Source organism: Crocuta crocuta, unplaced genomic scaffold, assembly GCF_008692635.1.
Source record: "Crocuta crocuta isolate KB4526 unplaced genomic scaffold, BGI_CrCroc_1.0 scaffold267, whole genome shotgun sequence".
Classification (NCBI taxonomy): domain Eukaryota; kingdom Metazoa; phylum Chordata; class Mammalia; order Carnivora; family Hyaenidae; genus Crocuta; species Crocuta crocuta.
In genome coordinates, this window is record NW_027531899.1 from 598,881 (window position 1) to 624,164 (window position 25,284).

At 52.7% G+C, this 25,284-nt stretch overlaps 1 protein-coding gene across 1 annotated transcript in view; it reads right to left on the reverse strand.

Moving 5' to 3' along the window:
- The window catches only part of SPTBN4 (spectrin beta, non-erythrocytic 4), a 74,373-nt gene that overhangs the window by 5,973 nt on the left and 43,116 nt on the right, over window positions 1-25,284 (reverse strand). Inside the window, 14 exon segments of the mRNA XM_077773617.1 lie at window positions 1-172; window positions 175-337; window positions 921-1,117; window positions 1,498-1,582; window positions 1,676-1,814; window positions 4,474-4,718; window positions 5,918-6,298; window positions 6,694-7,065; window positions 7,570-7,749; window positions 7,824-8,075; window positions 10,293-10,382; window positions 11,318-11,542; window positions 22,572-22,835; window positions 24,064-24,210. The exon segment at window positions 1-172 is cut by the window's left edge and continues 162 nt beyond it. Of these exon segments, the coding sequence (XP_077629743.1) occupies window positions 1-172; window positions 175-337; window positions 921-1,117; window positions 1,498-1,582; window positions 1,676-1,814; window positions 4,474-4,718; window positions 5,918-6,298; window positions 6,694-7,065; window positions 7,570-7,749; window positions 7,824-8,075; window positions 10,293-10,382; window positions 11,318-11,542; window positions 22,572-22,835; window positions 24,064-24,210 (2,912 nt within the window).

Below are 25,284 nucleotides of genomic sequence, written 5' to 3' on the forward strand. Positions count from 1 at the left end.
TCTGCCGATTCCTGCCGCTCCGGTCGCCGCCTCCTGGGCAGCTCCTCGGCGCGATCAGCCGACTCCTGGCGCTCTGGCCGCGGCCGGACCTGCTCCGCCGCCGCGAGGGCCCCGGGGGTCTCCGCCGCCTCCTCGGGTGCGGCGGGCGGGGCTGGAGTCTCCACCCTCCCCNTGTGTCCGAGGCCCGACGAGCCAGGGGCTCCAAGCCCCTCTCGTAGCCCCCTGGCCGCAGTAGGGGCGCTGCCTTGGCCGCCAGTTCCGTGGGGTCTCCAAAGAACTTGCGCCCCAGCAGGGGCGTCGGGGGCTGCTTGCTCTGTTCCGCCTTGAGCTTCTCTATCTGGGAACGGAGAGGCCAAGGTCAGGGAAAGGGGCGTGGTGGGGGGCGGGTCTGGGAAGAGGCCCCTGGGTTGCTTGCCTCACCATGCAGTTTAGCAGTTTCTATTACTGAAAAAGCAAGGTTGTGCAGGCCTGCGTCCATGTTTCCCCCCTGCCGGGAACTCAATTCCTTTTTTCCTTGGCAAACGTCTAGTGTTAAGAATCCGCTAAATAATCACTTTCTCTAGGTGACTTTCTGACCCCCCGCTGCGTCCTTCCTGAATGCCCCCCAACCCAGGACATTGAAGCAAGGGTCTCACTCAGATCGCCTCCCGTCTACGCCAGGACACGTGCTCTGGGCTCCCACAGCACCTGTGTTTCCCCCATTCCAGCCCTGGGCTGTCACTGTCTGGTGGCAGGTCTGTCCCCACCCCCACCCCCTGCCTCTTCCCCTACTGGACTGGGAGCCGGTGAGGATCTGTCTTAGCCCTCACTCAACACAGCGCTGAGCCCCAAGTTCGGGTCCTGGTATGTCTGTCTCATACAGACGGACGGACAGGTGGGTGATGGGGGTGGGTGGCTGGGGCAGGGTCTCGGGTGCTGACCGTGGTCAGGCGCCGCAGAGAGCTGAACCTTTCTTCCCAGGCTGCAGCCGCTTTGCGGAAGGCCTCATGTCGCCGGATAAGCTGTTCCACCTCATCCACGCTGCTGCCCAGCTCCCGGCTCTGCAGGAGCGGCTCTTGGGCCGTCAGCCAGGCATCGGCCACCACCGCCTCTTGGGCAAACTGGTGCACTTCCAACACTGAGGGGGGACATCGGGGGGGTGAGGGCGATGGGTGCACCTGTGGGCCCTTCACGGGGCACTGGCTGCGTTCTCTGTCCCTCCGCACCCCCTCCACGCCCTCCGGCTTCCTGTATCCCAGCCCTGACCACTCTGGACTCTGCAGGAATGAGAGGGGCTGGGGTATCGGGGGGAGGGCACCAGCTTCTCCCCTGGGTGTCCTCCACCAGGGAGTCAATGGCAGAGCAGTCCTCTTGTCCACCCCCCGCCCCCCCAGGCCTTCATGTTTGCTGCTGGACACCCATGAGCAGTGCGCGAAGCATGCCCGGTCTCCCTCTGGGCCTTTCCAAGCATGCCAGTCCCTGCGCGCTTGAACCCCATGCGGCTGGGCCCCCACTCACTCTGCTGCAGCCACTCCCAATGGCGGTCCCACTTGTCTGACACCTCCTCCTTCCTGGTTCCCAGCTTGTCCAGCTGTGCCTGGATCTGGGAGTGGCGGATGGGTGGCAGAGGCGTCAAGGGGGGCTCCCGCTCCAACGGGCACGGATGGCAGAGGGGGACCCCCGCGCCCCTTCCCACCTCATCAGCCATGGCGCTCTTGTTGAGCAGCAGAGAGCGCCCCAGCTCCTGGCAGGCCGTCAGCTCGGGTGCCCTCGCCTCCAGCTCAGTCTTCAGGCCCTGGTGGTAGTTCATGAGCACCTCCACTGACGATACATCCCTGCGGGGGGGGTGGGGGGTGGCGGGACTCTGAGCCTCGGGGAGCCTCTCCCCCAGCCCCCAGGGCAGATGCAACTGCCGGAGGAGCCCAAATCCCTGAGCCGGCTGTTCCACAGCATCTCAGGACACCCACCTTCTCAGACCAGGTGCCGAGGGGCCAAGCTCTGCACTGACTCCATGATTCCAGCCTTTTCCAAGGTGCTCAAATGGCACACTCTGAGGATTCAAACCTCAGGTGTCAAGGTCTCATTTTCTAACTTTTTAAAGCTCTGCTTCTTGGGGCGCCTGGGTGGCTGTCGGTTGAGCATCTGACTTCGGCTCAGGTCATGATCTCACGGTTCATGGGTTGGAGCGCCGCTTCAGGCTCCGGGCTGACAGCTCAGAGCCTGGAGCCTGCTTCCGATTCTGTGTCTCCCTATCTCTGCCCCTCCCCTGCTCACACTCTGTCTCTCTCTCTCAAATATAAGTAAACATTAAAAAATATTCTTAATTTTTTTAAAGTAAGCTCTACCCCCCCCCCATGGGGCTCGAACTCATGATCCCGGGATCAAGAGTAGCATGCTCTACCGACTGAGCCAGCCAGGTGCCCCTCAATAATTTTAATATTGACTACATGTTGAAATGATATGTATTTGGGTTAATAAAATGAATCACTAAAATTAATTTTCACTTGCTTCTTTGTACTTTTTTATTGAGTTAAAAAAATTTTTTTAAGTAATCTCTACACCCAACATGGGGCTCAAACCTACAACCTTGAGATCAAGAATTGCATGCTCCACTGACTGAGACAGCCAGGCACCCCTGTACTTTTCTGATGTGTCCAGAAGAAAATCTTAAATTATATATATGGCTCACACCTGTGGCTTTTGCATTATGTGTCTATCAGACAGTACTGTCCTCAGGTATCTATGTCCAAAACAAATCCCAAACTTCTGAAGGTCCCACCGGTCACCAAGCATAGCTTTGTAACACTTAATACGGCCAAACTTACTTCTGAAGATTCTGAATTATGATGATTCCTGCCTAAGACTCAGTAAGTCTGGAATGATCGATTTCCCCAAAGCGCCCTCCTCCGAAGTTCTCTATCTCAGTAAATTCACCCATTCATCCATGACTCCTCTTTTTCTCTCAGCCCCTGAAGCTACTTCATCCATCAGACTGGACATTTCAACTTTAAAACACACCCTGTGAAATGCTGCCAGACCTCTGAGACTTTGTTTTAAAGGAACCCAGCAAGGGGTGGGGGGGGAGGGGGTGTCGGGGAGGGGACAGATGAAACAAGACGGGCCAAACGTTGATGGGTGTTCACTCTCTGCAGGTGGGTTCACTGTACCGTTATCACTACTTCTGTGTACATTTAACATTTTTCCTAAGGAAATATTTTAATTCCTAAGAGGAATCGCTCCTCCCCATCTACAACCACCACACTGACCCAAGCCACCATCATCTCTCACCTGGATTATAGCAGCAGCCTCCTGGCTGGTCCACCTGTTTCTACCTCTGTTCTCTGTATTCCTTTCCCCACAAGGCATCTGGAGTAATCTTTCTCAAATGCACCTTATAGCACATGACGCCCCTGTGGTAAATAAAGTCTCCCACGCTCCCGTCTCAAAGAAAAAGGCAAACTCCTCACCGTGCCCTATTTCCTACCGCTCTCTACTCCCCCATCCTCCCCCCCCACTCCATCCAGCTGTAATGATTGTCTAGCTCCTCCTCAAACTACAACCTACCTCGGGGTCTTGGCACTTGCTGATCCCTCCACCTGGAAAATTGTTCCCCCCATTACTTTACCCAGCTCACCATCACTTCCTTTAGGCCTCCAGTCAAACGTCACATCTTCAGAGAGGCCTCGCCAGCTAGCACCTCATCCCCTCACCTTGCTTTGTCTTCAGAGCACTTATTACTATCTGAAGTAATATTAGGTGCTTTTTAATTTATTTGTTGCCTGTCTCTACGCTCAAAAGGTAAGCAGCATCAGGGAAGCAGCTTGGCCTTGCTCACCATCCAGCACACAGTAGGCATTCAAGAAATATTTGCTGAGTAAATGAACGTAGGCGAGGCCCCACAGTCACAGAAATAATGCTCGGTGTCCACCACGCTCCAAATCCCTGTCTTCCTGGACTCGCTGCTGGACTACATTTCCCAGCCTCCCTGGCAGACAGGTGGGGGCTCCTGGGCTGACAGATGGGAGTGCAGGTTTACTGCCCAAAACCTCCCGTGTAATCTTTGTCTCCTCTTCAGCGAATGCAACTTCTGGGGCCAAGTGATGCAAAGCCCTTGGGGCCCGGTCACCGCGGGATGGGTTTCCGTTGGCCACTCACATGGACGCGGCACACCAGCAATAAATCAGTGCCCACTACCCTCTAGGTTAAGCCACAAATGCAGTCCCACGCCCCGCTGTCCCTATCCTGGCTGCAGCCCACCCCGTGATGTGACACAGGGAGTGCAGCAGTGGGCAACTGGGAAGGCCAGAAGGCAAGAGAATGCCCTGAGCTGCCAAGGCCAGGCCTGACAAGGGGTCATAATACACATGAAGCATTTCGTCCTGTGCCTGGCAATTGGCTATTGAGATTTCTTAAGGGAAGGGGACTGCTGATGGGCTGCGGGGGATGGGGGGTGCCCAGAGGCAGGTAGGGAGCCCGAGGTGGGATGAGGGGCACCTGGGCTTGTCAGCTGCCCCAATCTGGCCGGCGATGCCGTCCATCCAGGAGAGCAGGTCACGGGCCTGGCTGTGGAATCGCAGCGCGTCGGCCGTGGAGCTGACGTGCAGGCGGGCGTCTTCACAGGCTGCCAGCAGCTCCTTCCAGCCCTGCAGCACCTCCTGCTCCCGGCTGGCGATGGCCTCCGCGTGCTCACCCGCGTACACCGTCCGCAGCTGGGCTGCCCCCTCCTGCAGCTGCCGTACCTGTGGTGCACGCCAGGTCCAGCGCAGGCCCTCCCTGGGGTCCAGGCCCCGCCCCCAGGCTCCAGGCCCCGCCCTCCACGGGCAGAGGCCCGGCCCAAAGGTCTAGGCGCCCCCCACCCCTCCACGGGTCCAGACCGCGCCCTCTCCGTCCTTAGCTGGCCAGGTGCAATGAGCCGGCACCCTTGTGATCCCACAACTGGGTCTCCCCTTTTCCACTGCCTGATTTCTGTTTGACTTGCCCATTTTCTGATTTTTTTTAGACCCACTACCATATTTCGCTCACTTCAGCTGCCTGTTTGTCATTGACTCACCTGCGTTCTGCCTGCTTTAGTACCTACGACTAGGTTTCTTTCAGTCCGCTGCCTGATTTCTTTTGGTCTGAGAGCCCTGCTTCCACTGGGTCTGCCTCTGCCTCAGTACAAACCGATCTGATTTCCTTCAGGAAACCTCTCTCCACCCTGATGTTGAGTAGACATGCTGTCTGTCCATTTTTTTTCTCCACTCAGTTGTTTTTTGTTGTTTGTTTTTTTTCCAGATTCACTACCTACTGCCCCAGTTCCTTCAGAATGGCTATTTAGTTACTATTAGGTCTCCTACTCAATTTCTACTGACTCTGTCGTGTGAGCTCTATCAGACCCGCTGGTCACTCTCTATTGGTTCAGCCGCCTGATTTCATTTTTGGCGTGACCACCATATTCTATCAGATCCACTGCCTAGTCACAATCAGTCTCTCTGCTTGAATTCTAACACTCTGACAGTCTAACAGCTCCACTGCCATTTCCATTAAACCCACTCCCATCAAAGTTCTTTCAGGAAAATCATACCACCTGAGTACCATACCTTCTATCAAATTTCTATCTGCCTCACAGCCAAATTTCTCTTAACCCTCTGAAATTTCCTTTAGGCTCTCCATCTGGATTAGGAGAACCTCCTGCCATTGGAAACACTGTCCCATTTCTATCAGATGTGCTGTACCCCCTTTTCCCCACACTGCCTGACTTCTATGCACCATGCAATAAGTAGGTTTTCTACCTGCCCCATCATCTCACTTCTCCCTGTTCTGTGGTCTGTTTTCATCTGTTCTGTTGTCTAATGTCGATCTGCCCTACAGCCTGATGTCTGCCTGCTCTGCTGCCCGGCATCCCTCGGCCACGCTGTCCAGGCCCTCCCACCTCCCCTCTTGGCCACCGGCGCCCCACCTGGGACACGAGGAGCTGCAGGTCATGCTCAAAGGCGCGCAGGGTCCGCTGCATGGAGCTGGCGCTGGGTCTCGGCTCGGGCGGGGCGGTCAGGCGGGGCAGTCGCCTCCGCTTCTCCTCGATCTGACCCTGAAGCTCTCGGGCGTCGCTGAAGAACTTATGCAGCTCCCGAGAGGCTGCCAGCAGCTGGGCCCGCGTGCCCATAAGCTCCAGCAGCTCGGCCCAGGCCTCGTTCAGCCCGTCCTTCCACTCGGCCATGGTGGCCGCCGCCGTGTGGCCGCACTCAATCAGCTCATCCACCATCTGGTTCACGGCCGCCAGCCGCTCCCGCCCTGCCGAACCCGTCTCACTGGCGAACTCGGAGAATTTCTCCTGCAGCACCTGCCACCAGGAACACAGCATGCGCAAAGGCCCTGGACACACGAGCCCCCTCCCGCCCACCATCTTGGAGCATGTGAGAGTAATAACAATAACGACGATGATGACAGTCATGATAAAAAGTAATATCTAACACTTATCGAGGATTGGCTCTGTACCAATGACGGCGTCAGGAAAAAATAATCAGATAATAGTAATTGACACTATCTTTGACACTGTGTGCTGAGTATCATCCTAAGTGCCTTACATTCTGGTAATTCTTTGGGCTCACAAAAGAGCCATGGGGTGGGTGCTATTACTATCCTCAGATTGGGGAAACTGGGGAAACTGAGGCCCAAAGAAACTTGGTAGCATACACAGGAGCCACTGGTGTTGATATTATTACTAATGGTGCTCACCGTGACGTGCTCGAAGTCCTGGCCAAGCTCGGGGGAAGCAGCCACCACCTCCTTCTCGGCGATCCAGTGCTCGAGCTCATCCACCTGGCGGCTGAGCTGGTACAGCCAGTACTGATGCTCCAGGCTCACCCTGCGTGCCTCGCCCAGCTCCTTGAGCGCCACGTAGAGGCGGTCCACCTGAGACTGCCTGCGGCTGATCTGCTCGCTGATGGGGCACAGGGAGGGGCAGGGATGGAGCCCCCTGAGACTTCCAGGACAGAGCTGTGACCCCCTGCCACCCCCTCTCAGGGCAGGGCTGTGTTTGCTCTGAACTTTCAGCCACAGTAGTGCCTGCTCGGACTCTTTGGGGGTGGGTGGGCGGTGCTCTGCTTTCTGCAAGACTTGGATTCAGTGAACCCAATACTTGCATCTTGGCGCTCAGGGAAAACTGCTTCCCTAAGCTTGACAAGCTCACTGCCCCCCTCTCCCCCTCCCCCTGCCTCTCTGTGGTCCTACTCCCTGCCTCTCCAGTAACCTGGGGGGCAGGGGGGCTCCCGACTCCCTGCTTGGGTCCCCAGCCAAGCCAAGCCAAGTCACCTCACCTCCAGTCCATCTCCTGGCCCAGGAGGACAGAAGTCTAACTCTGTGTCCCCTCTCAGGTCCCACCCCTCGTCCAGGCCTCCCAGAGGTGGCCGCTACTCCTAACCTTAGGGAGGCCATACGCCGGCCACCCAGGAGGTCCCAGGCTATGCCCAATCACAGCACTCCAAGGTTTTCTGTCCTTCCAGACACTAGCCAGGAAGAGGGCCCTTCCCTGTCCTGAGCTCTTCCTTCTCTCCTCAGTCTGAGGCGTCACCTCCCACCCCTACACTCAAATCCCAGTACCCCTGGCCTCACCCTCTCAAGCACCCCTGGGCACTGCCCCTCCATTCGGGGCTCCCACCACGCGCTGAAATCCGAAGGCTCCAGCGCGCGACAGTGAGGGCCCCTCCTACCCCAATGTCCAATTTGGGACCCAGTCCCAGTTTNCTCCAGCTGCAGGTGCTTCTTGAGCAGCTGCAGGGTGCTCTGTTCGTCCTGGGGGCACACGGCGCCCGCGATGAGGCGGCAGCGGCCGGCCCCGGGCTCCCGCGCCCCCAGGCCCCCCGCACCCCCGGCCCGGGCGCNAGCCACGCCTCCACCTCCGCCACGTCGAAGTAGTACTGCTCCACCTGGAAGGCGGCGTCCAGCACCTGCTGCCGCCGCTCCGCCGCCTCCCGCAGTCCTGCCCAGGCGCCCTGCAGCTGCTCCTGACCGCGGCGCACGGCCTCGGCCTCCGGGCTACGCAGCGAGGCCAGCGTGCCCGCGCGCTCTAGCACCTCCTCCAGCCGCGGCCCGTGCGCCTGGATTTCCCGCCGCAGGCCCTGGGGGCGGGAGGTGCGGGTGTGGGTGGAGAGGGGCCTTCCGAGGCCCCGCAGGACCGCGATCGCGCGGCCCACGGAGCGAATCAGAAACCCCTGCAGATCTCCCCTCCCCCCCGCGCCAGGTACGACGGAGGCAGTTCGCTGTAACTCGCTCACTCATACCCCTGGTGTTGCAGGTGGAAAAACAAGCAATTAGTAAGGGGGGTGACAGGATTTGAACACAGGACGCTGGCTCCAGAGACTGTGCTCTCAACCAAGCCACCTGGTGGTGTAAGATACCCTCTAATGGTTGAAACAGGCTGAGAATCAGGCTGCTTAGGGGCAGTGGCTGTGTAACTCACGGGCAGTGACGTGTGCAAGTCTTTTTACACGTGGGTACACTGTGTACCCAGGTCAGGCCTTCGAAGTTTCCCTCAAGCAGCTCTGTACTTGCTGGGTGCCTTCCTTGGCTTGTGCCTCAGGGTCCTCAACTTGCAAATGGAAGTGATACTAGCGGACACCAAGCACCTGCTACCTGCCAGGCACTTTGCTAAGCAAGGGCTTTGCATGATGCAGCTGCTCAATCTAGTCCTCACTGTAGCTCCAGGAGTCTGACTTCATTCTGTCTCATTTTACAGATGGGGAAGCCGAGGCACGGAGGGGTTGAGGAACTTGCCAACAGCACACGGCCAGTGGTGACCCATAACGTCCACCTTGTGGTGTTGTTAGTATGGCGCACTCAGAACTGTCCTGGTATGCAGTAGGTGCTCAGTCAGTACCGGCTGTCATCGCTTGTCTAACAGCTCCCGAGCATCCAGCACTCTTGTGCACGCACAGCTGAGTGCCCCCAGTGTTAAGCATGAAATGCACTTGACTGCTTGCCTTGACTGTGAAAAGGATGGGCCACTTCCGCTTGTCCCCAGCACTGCCAAGAGCCGAGTGTTTCATCGAAATAGAGACATGAAATCTGGGGTGCCTGGGGGGCTCAGTCGGCTAAGCGTCCAACTCTTGATGTCGGTTCAGGTCATGATCAGGATCGAGCCCACAGTCAGGCTCCATGCTGAGCGGAGCCTGCTTGGGATTCTCTCTATCCCCCTCTCTCTGCCCTCCCCTGCTCGTGCTCTCTCTTCTCAAAATAAATAAACTTTAAAAAAAAAAAAAGCAAAATCTAAAAAACTCCCATCTGTGCAGGATGGTCACAAACCTTTGAGAATAATTTATAAACCCACCTCCCCTCCATCCCTCAGGGCTCATTCTCTCCGCTCATATTCTTTGGCAAAGGGGGTAATTAGAAGAGGTGTCTGATAGGGTTATTGTGGGGATTAAATTAACCCACATAACCCCCTCGGGCGGCACTTGGCACACGGTGAGTCTTTTAATCAATGTGTAATTAGTAGTAGTAGTAATAGTAGGAGTAGTATTCCTCTTTTATGAGTCTTACGCTAGGCTTTGACTGAGTTGCTATGACTGAAAAGTTCCTCAGCTAAGTGATTTGAAAAGTTGAAAATTCAGAAGTGGAACTGAGGCCCAGAGAGGTACGCAGAGATCCAGAGAGATCTTAGGTGCTCAAAAGCACTCCGGCCGTGAGCAGCTGGGGAGTCAGCACTCTCTGGCTGAGTAGCTCCGTCCTTTCTCCCTGTGGGTGGTCTGAGTTCTCATCTGCACTTGTTTTTCTCTGTCCTTGCCCAACAGCCGTTCTTCTTACTGTTGCCCATGGGACCCTGACTTTCCCTAGAGGAAGCCCCTCCTCTCCATCCCAGCCCAGGGGATGAAGGCTGCCCCTACCTGCTCATTCCAAGAGTGGGCCCTGAGTCCAGACCAGGCCAATGGAGCGGACAAATCCAGGGCCACCATGATTACTTCAGGGGTGGCTATGTGACCCAAGCTTGGCCAGGAAGAGAGATCCCTGGGACTGTTGTTGAACATATTGAGAGAGAAATCCTCTTCCGTTTTCCTGGTGGGATGTACACTTGAACCTGCTGGAGGTCTTTCGCCACCAGGAGGGGAGAGCTGGCCTGAGAACAAAGCTAACACGGAAACACACGCCCACACACCCAGGGAGTTGAGAGATTCGTGACATCGTGGAACTATCTGGATGCATCTCTACCTGCTGTCCATCGCAGTCTTCTCCATCACAAGAGCCAGTGAATTTCCTGGTTTTGGCCTTAACCGCTTTGAGCTGTTTTCTCTCGTATCCTGATGTGTCCTAACCCACACCCTCACCCTGGCTCTGCTCACCTGGTTCTTTTTGATGTGCTGCTGGACAGCCTGCAAACCACTGCCTCGTTCGGTCTGCATGGCCAAGGGCAGTCGCTCCTGGACCCATGCCTGGGGAGGATACACGGAGCAGGTCAAGGGGAGAAGGTGCCCAAGGATCCCAATTAAACCAGAAGCCCCCCGCACAGCATCTAAGGCCCTTCCTCACCAAAGAGGCAGGTCACATCTTCAGCCCCCTCTCTTGACAGGCTCTGCTTTGCTCTCTCTCAAGCCAGGTTCATGCTTACCTCTGTCCTTTGCACAGGCACGTCTTATTTCCTGACATTCCCTCCCACTGGGACGCTTCCTTCCGGTCTCCACTCAGGCATTCCCTCCTCGAGGAAACCCTCCCTGACTCTGGACCTTGGCCAGTTGCCTCCTAACTCCCTCCTAACAGCCCTAATCTCCCTGGATTGTCACTGTCTGGAGAGAAGTCTGTTTCCCCGCTTTGGATCCTTGAGCCCTCTATGGGCAGGAATGGGGTCCATCTTGGTCACCCTCGTGATGGCATTATCATCCAAGCACAGAGCGGGGCCCATAATGATCAAGTGAATGAGCAAATGCGGGAGTAAATGAATGATTGGGCAAATCAGGAAGTGAGTGACTAAATGCGAAAATGAATGAGTGAGGGGTGGGCGAATAATCAGGTCGTAATAAATCAGTGAAGGAAGGAATAAAGGATGAGTCAGTGAACAACCAAATGGCTTCATGAATAAATCAATGAATGAGAGTAAATGAAAAAGTGAATGAATGAATGCGTGGATAAGTGAACGACTGAATGCGTAAGGGAAGGTTTGAGTGACTGAGTCTCGCACGGTGTCAGTCAGGAGGTCTCCCGGTCAGCTCTGCCCTTGAACTCGCCAAGGTCCCACGGCCTCGCCCCCACTCCCAACCTCCACTCCGCCGCTGGCTGGCCCGCTCGCCCGTGGCCTCCTAACCCGCCCCATCGGTGCAACCCTCTCTTCCCCGGAACCCCGGTCCCGCTCCGTCCCCGCGCCGGTCCTCACCAGCTCGTCGTCGAGGTCGTGCGCCACCTGGTGCAGCTCCTTGGAGGCGAGCAGCAGGCGGCGGCGCTCCTGCAACGGCTCGAGCAGGCGCCCCAGGCGCTCGCCCACCGCGTTCTGCCTCTCGCCCACCAGCTCCTTACTGGCCGGCTCCAGGGGCAGCGCCGCGGTCTGCGCCTGCAACTCTCCCACCTCGCGGTACCACTCCTCCACCTGCGACTCCATCGACTGTGGGGACAGAGGCAGAGACAACGGGCTCCACCCTCCCTCCCCATCCTGCTGCGGCTCTCTGGTACCTTCATGGTGACAGCCAAACCCATCACCACGAGGCACCATTTCCCTGGGCCTTTGCTCAGTCTCCTCCAGAGGCGCTGCAACACACTAAACAAGTTCCTGCCTCAGGACCTTGGCCTTCGCTATTCTCTCTACCAGGCGCGCTCTGCCTTGTCGATCAGATTTCAGCTCAAACATTATTTCCTCAAGGAGGCTTACTTGGCCCCCTGGACTAAAGCGGCCCGCTAATTTGTTCATTGTCAGAAAGACCCTTCAAATTTGGTGATATCTCTCTTTTACAGAGGTGGAAACTGAGGTCCCGAGAAGTTAGGTAATTTGTCCAAAAGAGCCAACCTTTCTAAATGTCATAAATACAACATTATAGTGATTTAAATGGTCGGTATGCCATAGGGGTAGCCACAAAGTGCAAAAGCAGACCCAAACACACTGGAGGGTTCATACATTTTATAGATGCCATTTCAAATCTCCAAAGAAAATATGGATTATTCAATGAGTGGTCACGGGCCAACTGGCTAACCGATTTAGCTGGATCCCTTCCTTGCTCTTTAGGCTGAAAACAATTCCAGATGGATTAAAGACTTAAATGGAATAAGTAAATCCATAAGGCAGAAGAAGAAAACCTGGGCAAATGCTTTTATAGTCTTAGGATGGAGAAAATCTTTCCAAGCAAAAAAAAAAAAATCATAAAGGGAAAGATTTATAAAGTTGGCCACATAAAATACGTTTGCATCAACCAAAATTTCTAAATGTAGTTGGAAGGCAAATGACCACCTGAGAAAAATATTTAACACGTACTAGAACAAAGGAGCTAGTTTCTCTGACAAATTAAAGTATTTCCCTTCTCCCTTCTCCTTCCTTTGTCTCCACTTACAATCATCAGAGAATTTTGTCTTTGGTTGAGGGGTTTTTATAGGTCTCCTGCTTCTAGAATGGGAGCTTCATGAGGGCAGGGTTTGGGTCAATTGGTCTCTGTATTCCTGAGCACCTAGAACAGTGCCTGGCACGTAGAACGTCTTCTGGTTGTGATTTTTTATTTTTCTGTGATTTGTTCAATGCACAAATGAAGGTCACTGGCAAAGACAAAGTCTGGTCCCATGTGAACAGGCACCACTCTGAGCGAATAGGCAAACACAGACGAAAAACTAAGCACACAGAAAGATGCCTAGTCTCACTAATCAGCAGGAAAATACAAATGACAACAAAGTATCCTTCCCTATTCACCAGATTGGCAAACTCGTAAATGGCGGATAATATCTGGCATTGGCGAAGATGCGGGCACACTCAGCCACTGTCGGTCGGAGGTGGTGCAAATCAGTAGAGCCTTTTTGGAAGGCAATTTGGCAAGTCCTATCAAAATGTAAAAAAAATGTGCATATGCTTTGACCCAGAACTTGCACTTGCACTTCTAGGAATATAATTAAAGAAATACTGGCACGTGTTCGAAGGATGTTCATCGTAGCTGAGATGTTTGCCCAAAAATCACATTGTAGCAGAGATTATGATGGGAAAAAATTAGAAACAAACACGATACCCATCAAAAATGAAATGATTAGGGGCGACGGGGGGCTCAGTTGGGTGAACATCCGACTTCGGCTCAGGTCATGATCTCGCAGTTCGTGGGTTCGAGCCCCGCGTCAGGCTCTGTGCTGACAGCTCAGAGCCTGGATCCTGTTTCAGATTCTGTGTCTCCCTCTCTGACCCTCCCCAGCTCACGCTGTCTCTCTCTCTCAGAAATAAATTTAAAAAAAAAAGTTAAAAAATTAAAAAAAGAATAAATACTTAAAATTTTTTTTAAAAAAGAATGAAATGGTTAAACAAACCCACATAAGTGTGGAATAATGGCCAAGACGTACTGTTAACAGAAAAAAGCAATTTAGAACCTACATTTGAATATATTATATTTGTCATGGGTTGCACATGCATAACAATTCCCTGGAATCAACAAGAAATTAACCACAGATGGTACCTATTGGAGGAGACGTGAACTCAGTGAATGCGGCAAGGGGTGAAGAAGAGACTTGTCACATAGGATTTTTTTGTACAGCTTTTGATGCCTGAAGCATAAAATATAATTATTAAAAAAAACTAAGCATACAAAACTAAAAATACTTTTAAAAATCCATGCAGGTAGTTAGTGAGTGCGCAGAGGTCTAGGAGGAGGCACACAAAATCATAATTGATGTTCCCTTAGGGGTGTGGGAATGAGAGGTATGGTTAAGGGAGACTTTATGTCTTACTGAAGACTTCTAGGTTAGTAGGATCTTTTGCCAAAAGAATATATTAATGTATTACTTGGTGTGACTCTAAACAGATGGGGGAAAGCCATAAAAGAAAGCAAAACAATAATGAAATTAAGTGGTAACAGATTAGAGCAAATGACTGCAATTCAATGCTCAAAACCAAAGAAGTGAAGACCTTTTGTTCCAAAGTTCTGTAATGCAGAACTTGATTTTGCCAGCCCACCATTCACCCTTTCCCCTACAGCACCTCGGACCCTGCACTCGGACCTGAGCTTCTGGGACTAAGAGAACCTAGACCACCAAGGGTGGCCACACGGCCCATAACCAATCAGAACACGGAAACCACCCTGGCCACAGGGATTGGGTAAGAGATGCCATGTGACCTAAGATCAGCCAATGAAATTTTTTCCCACTTTGGCCGGAAAAGCTGGTGAACTCAGGTGGGTGCACCCTTTCCCATGGGGTCCCTTAGTGGGTAGAACATATGCCTGGGGTGCTGGGGGCCAAGCTGTGACCAGGAGGAAACAGACCCCTGGACAAGGAGGCCAACACAAAAGAAATCAGGCCCCAGAAAAAGAGACAGATTGCCCAGGACATAATTTGAGTGCCTGATCCAGCCATGCCTGAAGCTGCACACCCACGGGGTTTTTCAGCTACGGGAGCCAAGAACCTCCCCTTAAGCCCAAGTCAATGTGGGTTTGAGCTCTATGAACTGCACTCCAGAGTCCCAGCTGATACAGTTAACAATCTGGTAGGAGTCATAAAAATGGATAAAAATCAAACGTTATAACAAGCCAAAACCATCCAAAAGGAAATTTCAAAAGGCACAATTACAAGCTGCAGAAATCAAAGCAAAGTAAAATAGTCACTCCAAAACCCTTTTCACTCAGAAAATCACTGCAGCAGTGCGCAGAAAAATCAAAATGCATTCGAATTCTGGAAACTCCTAAGTATAATCTAAAATGGTAAGGTTATAAATTCCAGTTCTCCACTAGATCAAAAACGCTCCATCACCTGCCCACCAAGTGGCTGTATGAGCCGAGACAGAATAATTCCAGGACTGACACTTTTCTACTTCTGCAAGAATGTCACGTATTTTGAACACTCATTTAATGTAGATGTTTCCCTGCAAACATTAGCTAAGGTTATAGAAGGACAATGACCATTAAACACACAAAAAGATGTTCGGCCTCCTCTCATGTTAAGGGAATTGCAAATTAAAATAACCAAAAGGCATGGGCGCCTGGGTGGCTCAGTCAGTTAAGCGTCCGACTTTGGCTCAGGTCATAATCTCGTGGTTCATGGGTTCGAGCCCCATGTCCGGCTCTGTGCTGACAGCCCAGAGCCTGGAACCTGCTTCGGATTCTGTGTGTCTCCCACTTTGTGCCCCTCTCCCACTATGCTCTGTCTCTCTCTCTTTCTCTCAAAAATAAACATTAAAAAAAACATTTAAAAAATAACCATAAGACAGTGTTTTTCGGTGGCTCAATTGGTTAAAGGTCTGACTCTTGATTTTGGCTCACAGTTCCTGAGATCCCATGCTGGGCTCTGCACTGACAGCACGGAGCCTGCCTGGGATTCTCTCCCTCCCTCTCTTCCTGTCCCTCACCCGCTCATGCATGTGCACCTGCTCTCTCTCTCTCAAAATAAATAAAGAAACCTAAAAAATAGAAGAGTATCTTTTCCTTCTCAGATGAGCAGAGATGAGAAAGCTGGACGATGACCACGTGGGGAGAAGAGCGCCGTCTCATGCAGGTGCGTCCACTGCCTTTTCAGTCTCAAAAAGTCTAATGCACACACCTTTTGGCCCAGAAATTGTACCTCGAGGACTCTTTTCTACAGAAATGTTTGCACGTAGGCTCAATACGTATGGACAGGGATGTCTCTCGCAGTGTTATTCAAACTAGCGGAAGAACAGAAAGAGCCCAGAGGTCTCTCAGCAGAGGGCTGGTTAAAGATAGATGGCGGAACCACCCCACAGTAGACCCGTATATCCTCTGACAAGAGAGGGCACCTAGGGTGCTTTGTCAGGTGAAAAGGGCAAGCTTCGGTGTGGTCTGTTTCTGTGTCAAGAGTCCTGTCCCCAGGAGAGCAGGACTGGGGGCCGGGGGTGCGGGGAGGAAGCCTTTTTACTTTTCATATACTTCTTACCATCACAGCAATAATAGGGAACACATCCTGATGCCTGCCTCCCCCTCCCCCCTACGGGCGCTGATCTAAGCACTGGACCAGGATTAATTTATGCAATCCTCACAGCATAGGAGGTGGGGCGGGGGGAGATGGGGGGAATGTTTGTTTCATTCACAGCTGGATCCCAGCACCTGGCCCTGTGCCTGGCACAGAGTAGGTCTCTAACTTTGTTTGTGGGACTAATCACTAGGCTGTTCTGCTTCTCTTAGCTGGACAGTATTAAAAATTAAGAATTAGGGGCTTTTGGGGGTGCCTGGGTGGCTCAGTCAGTTAAGCACCTGACTTTGGCTCAGGTCATGACCTCGTGGTCTGTGAGTTTGAGCCCCGTGTCGGGCTCTGTGCTGACATTCAGAGCCTGGAGCCTGTTTCAGATTCTGTGTCTCCCTCTCTCTCTCTACCCCTCCCCCGCTCACACTCTGTCTTTCTCTCTCTCTCAAAAATAAACAAACATTGGGGAAATATTTTAAAAATAAAGAATTAGGGGCCCCTGGGTGGTTCAGTCGGTTAAGCGTCCAACTCTTTGATTTCAGCTCAGGTCATGATCTCAGTTTGTGGATTCAAGCTCTTCATCGGGCTCTGCGCTGACAGTGCAGGGCCTGCTTGGGATTCTCTCTCCCTCTCTCCTGCCTCTTCCCTGCTTGAGGTCTCTCTCAAAAAAGAAACATGAAAAAATTTAAAAATAATAAAATAATAATTAAGCATTTTTTAAATGTTTTATTTATTTCTGAGAGAGAGAGACAGCGCAAGAAGGGGAGGGTCAGAGAGAGAGGGAGACACAGACNGGTTGAGCATCTGATTTCGGCTCAGGACTGCTTCAGATTCTGTGTCTCCTCTGCTCTCTGCCCTTACCCTGCTTGCACTCTATCAAAAATAAATAAAAAAACATTAAAAAAAATTGAGGGGGCGCCTGGGTGGCTCAGTCAGCTAAGCGTCTGACTTCGGCTCAGGTCATGATCTCACAGTTCTTGAATTCTAACCCCTTGCTGGGCTCTGTGCTGACAGCTTGGAGCCTGGAGCCTGTTTCAGATTCCGAGTCTCCCTCTCTCTGTCCCTCCCCCACTCACACTCTGTGTCTCTCTCTCAAAAATAGATAAACATTAAAAATATTTTTTAAGGGGCGCCCGGGTGGCTTAGTCGGTTAAGCATCCGACTTTCGCTTAGGTCATGATCTTGCGGTACGTGGGTTTGAGCCCCGCGTTGGGCTCTGTGCTGACTGCCAGCTCAGAGCCTGGAGCCTGTTTCAGTCGGTGACTCCCTCTCTCTCTGACCCTCCCCTGCTCACGCTGTCTCTCTCTCTCTCTCTCCTGGAAATAAATAAAAAACATTAAAAAAATATATTTTTTAAAAAATAACTGAGGCTCAGAAAGGTGGCGTCACTTGCCCTGGGTCACACAGTAGTGGCGTGGGGCTTAAACCCTGGGTGCGCAGCTCCTGTATCCCGACTCTCCCCCTAGGCCATGCTGAGCTCATGAAGAAATGAGACAAAGAATGAGGGGGGGAGGGCGGGNCCAGAGACTCAGCCTAGCAGCTGCAAAGCCTCCAGTGCATTTTCCCCTGGCCGGTCCCCCTCAGATGGCAGGAGCCCAGCCACCTCCCTCCCCAGGCAGGAGCCCACGGCTGAGCCAGACCAGCTGGTCAGGCCCTTGAGGACCGGCAAGTGGGGGTTTGGGACTCCACCATCTGGTCCCTGGGCCAGGAAAGACAGTTGGGCAGGAGGCTCGAGAGAGGGCTCTGGGTCACGTGGCCTATGCCTCAGGTGGGGCCCCAGGAAGCCTGCAGCAGCGGCTGGGGAGGGGTGCAGAGGGGAGGGCACAGGAGGACACAGGGATCAGGAGATCAAGGGAGAGATGGAGAACTCAAATAAAAAGAGAAGAGAGTGAGGAAGTAGGAGAAATAGACACGACGATGGGAGACAGAAACTCCCAGAGTTTCCACACCGAGGGACTGGGGGAGCAGGACCGAGAGCCGGGCCCAGAGAGAGGCCGGGAGGGCAGTCCACCCACACATCCACACCCCCTCTGCCTGAGCCGGCTGGCTCCAGCCTGGCCTGGCCCCGGGGCCTGAGGGGTGCGGCGGCCAGGAAATGTGCCGGCTGGGGGGCAGCCGCCCGCCCTCCTGCGTGTGCCCAGCGTCTGGGCTCTCAGGCGGCCCCAGGGGAGGGCGGGGCTTCGGGCAGCCCCGCCCCTCCCCAGCGGCTGCTCCAGAGGCCCAGCTGGGCTGCATCTGGGGGCCGAGGCCTCCTGAGTCACTCCCCGCCGCCTCGGGCTCCCTCTGCTGGGGAAAGTCCCGTGCTGGGGCCTTTCTGTGCGATCTCTGTGAGATCTCTGGCCAGACCCTTGTCTCTGCTGGGCCTCAGCCTCTCCCTGGAAAAAATACTTCCTTCCTTGGGGAGGGAAGAGTAGGAGGCCCCTAATCCTCCCTTTGAAACCTAAACGGCCAAAAGAAAGACAGGGATGTTCAAGCTCACCAGTCACGGGAGAAAATACCAATGCAAACCACCCATGCATCAGACTGGGAAACATCTAAAAGGTGACAATGCCAGGTGTGGGCGACTATGGGCAGAAACAGGAACTCCCGTTCGCTGCTGGGGAGAGAGCATTCACTGGCAGCAGGCCTCGGGCAAGCTATTTGGCAGGATCACGTGCAATGAAGACAGTTCTGACTTTTGGCACTATATTCATGTTTCATATATCACCCCCCCCAATACATTTTTTAAAGTAAGCTTCATACCCAGCACAGAGTCCAACATGGGGCTTGAACCCACGACTCTGAGATCAAGACCTGAGCTGAGATCAAGAGTCAAGACACCCAACCTACTGAGCCACCCAGGCATCCCCCAAAGCACACTTTTAAAAGTTTATTTAGGGGCGCCTGGGTGGCTTAGTCGGTTAAGCGTCCGACTTTCGCTTAGGTCATGATCTCGCGGTTCGTGGGTTCGAGCCCCGCGTCGGGCTCTGTGCTGACTGCCAGCTCAGAGCCTGGAGCCTGTTTCAGAGTCTGTGACTCCCTCTCTCTCTGACCCTCCCCTGCTCACGCTGTCTCTCTCTCTCTCCTAGAAATAAATAATTAAAAAAACATTAAAAAAAAAAAGTTTATTTATTTATTTTGAGAAAGAGAGAGCAAGCAAGGACTTACATGTGAGTGGGGGAGGGGCACAGAGAGAGAATCCCAAGCAGTTTCAGTGCAGAGCCCAATAAGGGCTCAAACTCATGAACCATGAGATCATGACCTGCGCTGAAATCAAGAGTCAGATGCTTAACTGACACAGCCACCCAGGCGTCCCCTCCAAAAACACATTTTTATAAAGCAAAATGAGAGGCGCCTGGGTTGGTTAAGTGTCTGACTTCAGCTCAGGTCATGATCTCGCAATCTGTGAGTTTGAGCCCACACTGAGCTCGCTGCTGTCAGTGCAGAGCCTGCTTTGGACCTGTCTCCCTCTCTCTCAAAAATAAATAAGCATTTAAAATAAATGAATAGGGGCGCCTGGGTGGCTCAGTCGGTTGAGGGTCCGACTTCGGCTCAGGTCATGATCTCACAGCTCATGGGTTCAAGCCCCGCATCGGGCTCTGTGCTGACAGCTCAGAGCCTGGAGCCTCCTTTCAATTCTGTGTCTCCCTCTGTCTCTCTGCTCTTCTCCCACTCATGATCTCTCTCTCTCAAAAATAAATAAAACATTAAAACATTTAAAAATTTAAATAAATAAATAAATATGCAAAATGAGTGTTTTGGGGGGAATCCCCCAAATGGAATACAAAGGAAATAACTGTTTCACATAACTAACAATGACACCAAAAGCCAGAAATAACTACCAACTAACTTTGAACACAGCATACTGGTGATATATGCCACCCGGTCGAAGACAAAACAAAAACTAAAAAGCCTGTAAACAAATACTGAAACAGATTTGTTGAGTCCGCAATTCTGAAACTACTCCACAAATTCTGTCTTTGAATCTCCACTATGTCCCCATGAGGTCAGTATTATCATTGTGCCCATTTTCCTGATGAAGAGACTGAGGCACAAAAAGAGAAGTCATTTCCAAGTCAATCAGTTCACAAATCAGAGAGCCAGGGCTTGACCCCAGGCAGCTAGGCTCCCACATCCATGGCCTTGACCATGGCCCCACTCTCAGCCACAGTCCCGCTGCCAACCAGTGACTTAGCATGATGGTGTTTCCCATCGCACAGAGCAGGACCTGAGGTTCGAAGCCAGAGGCAAAGCCACTTGCCTAACATCATACGGCTGGTGAGACGCAGTGTTATTATTCAAACCCAGACCCGCCTTTACCCACCGCACTGTGCTGCCTGGGAGGATTGAGCAATAGCAGCAAGACCATTAACAACGCTAGTAATAAGCTTCTGTCGCCCCTCCTGACCCCCAGTCTAAGCTTCTCCACCCTTCTCTGTGCCCCAGGGGCCTGACCCATACAGACGGCCTCAGTCAGCCCCCCTGCCTTCTGGCTTCCAGATGGGCTGGGCTCTGGACTAGCCACATAATCTTTGGGGCCCAGTGCAAAATGAAAATGCAGGGCCCCTTGTTCAAATATCCTGAAGAATTTCAAGGCAGCAACAGCAGAGCATTGAACTTCCTCAAGCTGTCCTCGGTGGGGCGCGCCTTCTGCTTCTGGCTGGGACCCTGACAGTCACAGATCCCCATTTCTTGAGAGCTCCACACATCCCCAACAGCTTTTCAAGGGCTCTGCAAGGTTACAACTATTTTACAAAAATGCTAAGGTGTTCTTTGCCTTTATCCTGCACCCTCCCGAGGGTAGAGTGTGGTTCTGCGGGACCATGTGACCCGTGCTATCGTAACCGAACGCTGGCAGGAGCAAAGGTGAGAATCTTCCGTCAAGCCAGACATGACAGAGTTGCAGCACTGAACACAGTGCCAATCTTCTAGGGCTTTTTTTTTTTTTTTGTCTTGGAAAATATATTTTTCATAAAAGAACTCTTTGGGGTTCATATGTGATTGATTTCTTTTTTAAAACAATTTTTACATTTATTTGTTTTTGAGAGAGAGAGAGAGAGCAGGGGAGGGCCAGAGAGAGAGGGAGACACAGAATCTGAAGCAGGCTCCACGCTCTGAGCTGTCAGCACAAAGCCCGATGCGGGGCTCAAACCCATGAACCGTGAGATCATGACCTGAGCCGAAGTCGGACGCTTAACCGACGGAGCCACCCAGGAGCCCCCATATGTGATTGATTTCTTATCGCTGTTTTTATGTGAATCAAAAATTGAAGTGTTTCTCAAGTTTAAGTTTTAATATGGTAAATATCAATAGGTATCATCCTCCTGAACAAAAATCTTTGGGGATCTCCATGATTTCTAAGAGTGTAAAGGTGTCCTGGAGACCAGGGCATTTGAGAGCCGCTGCTGGGTACAAGGCAATGACATCACTGGTATCAGATTCAGATCTGTTTGTCCCTTTGCTCCTTTGCCTGGCTCCCTGCCAGAACAAGAGCCCCAGGAAGGCCATGGTTTTTGGTCAGTTTTGCCCACTGCTGTATCCCAGCACCTAGAAAAGTGCCTGGCATACAGTTGGCGCTCAATAAAGAGTTGCTGCATGGATGAATGAACAAGTACTAATTAGCATTATGCTTTTATTATTAGTTGACTTGGTGTTTTGGGGGGGTTTGTTTTTGTTTTGTTTGTTTTTGCCAAACCCTATCCCAAGCCCTTTAGAAGCATAACCATGCAGAAGATCTATTAAAAGGAGCAGTGAAAAGTCAAGGGTGTCCTGGATTTGAATCCACATTCTTCACTTGCTAGCCTGGGCCAGTAAGTTCACCTCCGGGAAGCTCAGTTTCCCATGGGTCCTGGCCAGGCATAGTTCCTGGCACAAAAAGGCAGGAGCTGTGACATCTTGAGACGGTGCAAAGTGATGTCCACATTCGCACCTCCAGCCGTCCGTATCAAAGGGTCAGAGACTGACCACTGGCCGGCTGCCAGCTAGAAGCGGAGATAACGCAGACACCACGTCTGTTCCCTGAACCCTCTCTGGGTCTTAGGGAGTCACTGGCTAGCTCTGTGTCCCTGCATCAGGTGCTTCGCCTTCTGTGCCTCACTTTCCCCATTGGTAAAAGGGGGATAGCAATGGTGCCAATCACTTAGGGCTGCTGGAAGGAGCGAGAACTCGGCACAGAGACTGGTAGAGGCGGCACTCCATCAGTGTCATTCTTACTCCGTGCAAAGCCATTCCCCTACCTCTGGGCCTTGGTTTCTCTATCCAGGAAACAGGCGTCAGGGTCCTGTGAAATCGTCAGTGTGCTGGCTATCTAATTACTGCTTCTTGGTTCTGAATTCTTCCTCTCCCCTTTGCGCCCCAGGCTCTCTGGGTGGTGGCTATTCCCACCAGTTACTATTGACTGGATTCCCTCAGTGTTCTCCTTCTGTTCTTCCAGCCCTCCCAACACATTGGAAATAAATCCCTGTATTGAATCCCCTCTGTGTAAAATACCTTGAGTGGGGAGTCTGACCCTGATTCCCATCACCCCGTGGCACAGGGTGGCTCTGTCTGGGTCAGCCAGGCCATACCTGTAGCTTCTTGAGCTGGCTGTTGACGGTGGCTAGGTCCCCACCAGGATCCACGTCTTGCAGCTGGCTTTCCATGTGAAGGAGCTTCTTGTCCAGCTCCACGAAGCTCTGCACCAGCTGGTCAGCCTTGCTGGCCTCAAAGAGCTGTCTCGCCTTGGCCTGGGTGGTGCTCTCCAGCTCGGCCCAGCACTGCCGGATCTCACCCAGCTTCTTCCGCACTGAGGCCGCCAGCTCTGGCTTCTCCTGCATCAGTTGTTGGCCCTCCTGCCCCAGACAGGTGGGCGACAGGAAATGAGAGGGAGGGGGGAGTTGGTGGGGAGGGATGGAGAAATAGGGGGGCAATGGGACACAGGGAGAGATGTGGAGAGAGAGACAGGGGCAAGGAGTTGGGGACACACAAAGAGAGAGACATGAAGGGTGGAAACAGAGACAGGCCCAGAGATGGAAGGAACCAAGGCATGAGAAGAAAGACGAGGCAAGAGACAGACAGACAACAGTGTGGAGAAGCAGGCAGAGAGATGCAAACAGACATGGGAGGAAGACAGGGAGAGACAGACAGATGTACAGTGATGGACACAGAGACATGCACATGAAGTCAGAAACATGGGAAGAGGGCCATAAAGAAAGGCAGGCACGTGAGAGAGATAGGGACAGAAGAGAAATAGAGGAAGAGCAAAAGAAGCAGAGAGAATGGACTTCCATTAAACTCAAAGAGTAGCTTTGCCCTGTACCACCATTTGTGGGGCATCAATGGCCATTTAAGTGTTCAAGGCTGACCTGGGTGTCCCTTTGAGTCACAGGAGAGGGGGTACTGAGGGCTATAGGTCTAGGGGTCCAGCAAGGGTAGGGATCAGTTTTGGGGGTTGAGGCTGGGTTCCTCCAAGACTGAAGTCAAGCTCCTTGGTGGCCCAGAGCTACATGTTACATCACATATGAAAAATAACAATACCATAGCAATTACGCTCCTGGGTGCCTTGTATTAAGGACTTTACGTGCACAAGAGCCCAGGGAGTAGCAATATTTATTATTTCCTTAATTTTCAAGCAGAGCAAACAGGCTTAAATAGGTTAGCACAATTGCCCAAGGCCCACAGCTGGCAAGAGGGGGAGACACATTTAGAGCCCAGGGTTGTAGGAATCCAAAGTTCATGTTAGCCCTGGGCTTCCCAGCCTTTCTACCTGACCATCCATCTTAGATGCTCCAAATGGAGTGAAAGAAACCTGGTGGGGGAGGTACAATATTTAACAACCAGGAGCATAGGGACACCGCACAGAAGAGACAGTAGCCATTTTACAGATGGGAAAACTGAAGCTCAAAGAGGTTTCATGAATCCCTCAAGGCCACATTGCTAGGAGCAGATGTGGAAATGATCTGAAGTGGTTCAGAAGTGTGAGAGTGGCAGGGTGGCAGTGGAGGGTGCAGGAGCTGAGATGTGGGCTCCCTGGGGTCCTCCAGCCCCCGGCACGCACAGAGGGACCTTCTAGATCCTCACCCTCTCGATCTTCTCCAGCCACTCCTTATTCTGAGCCAGTTCGGCCATGAATGCCTGGTGCCGGAGCCATCTCTTATGCAGCTTGTGGCCGTCTTCCCGTGTACCATCGCGTGCCATTAGCATTTTCTCATGGATCCAGCCATCCAGCTGTGCAGGACAGGAGGGAGGAGCTCAGCCAATCCCCCCAACCTGGCACAGCACCCCTATCCCCTCCAGAAGGTTCTGGATTCAAAGCCTAGGCTGCTAGATTTAGGGGGAGGGAGGGAGGAGGGATGGAAGAACCTTTGCAAGTGAGGCCTTTGTTGAAGGGTGGGCACAGCTCAAGCTCATTCTTAAGGGGTGGAGGATTGATGGGCATCCACAGAATGCCCAAAGCCTTAGCTGCCCTGTCGTCAGGGCAGCCCTTCTCCACTCCTCATATGCCCCCAAACGCACGGCTCCTGGACTGATCAGTCCCCTCCCATCCAGGACCAAGCAACCGCACCTAATTTATCTAACTTCCAGTTTAGCCCCATCTTCCCCCTGCCATCTTCCCAATAGCAACACTTTGACTCTTCGATTCAGTCTTGGCCACCTTCAATAAGGACCAATTTGAAGAATCCCAACCCATTCCCAAAGGTATCAAATGAAGCCTGTATCTAGTCCTAACCTCCCAATATGAGCAGATGAACCCCTAAACACCTTCCCAGCTAAAGCCAAGTCTAGTTGTCCTCAAACCAGCCCTCCAATCTGGGATAAACCCATCCCCCACAACCCAGCTCCAGCTTCCCTAATGAGCCCACAGGACTTTCCATATTCAGTCCTGGGACTCCAACACGACAGTTCCCCTAAACCACGACTTGTTCCAGCCCCCAGCCAAAGCCAACCTCCCAAAAGTAAGCAACAGGGCTGCCTTCTGGCCCTGCAAATGAGCCTACCCCAAAATCTAGCCCCAGACTCCTCAACAGGATCAGAAAGAACCTTCCTGAGCCAGCTCCATTCCCAAACTAAAGCCAGTTCTACTCCCCCCACTCACTTAGGCCAGTCATCCAAAATGCAAGCACAGAACAGAACCCCCTCAGCAGGCAGACCAATCACAAGGCTGCTTTCTGAGCAACCCCCCAAATAAAACTTATCCCCCAAACCAGAATCTCCCTACCCACTCATGGCCAAAAAACCTGGCACCTGGCACATGTTGCTCCTCCCCCTTTTCCCTCCCCCCTCCCCCAGTCACAAGATCCT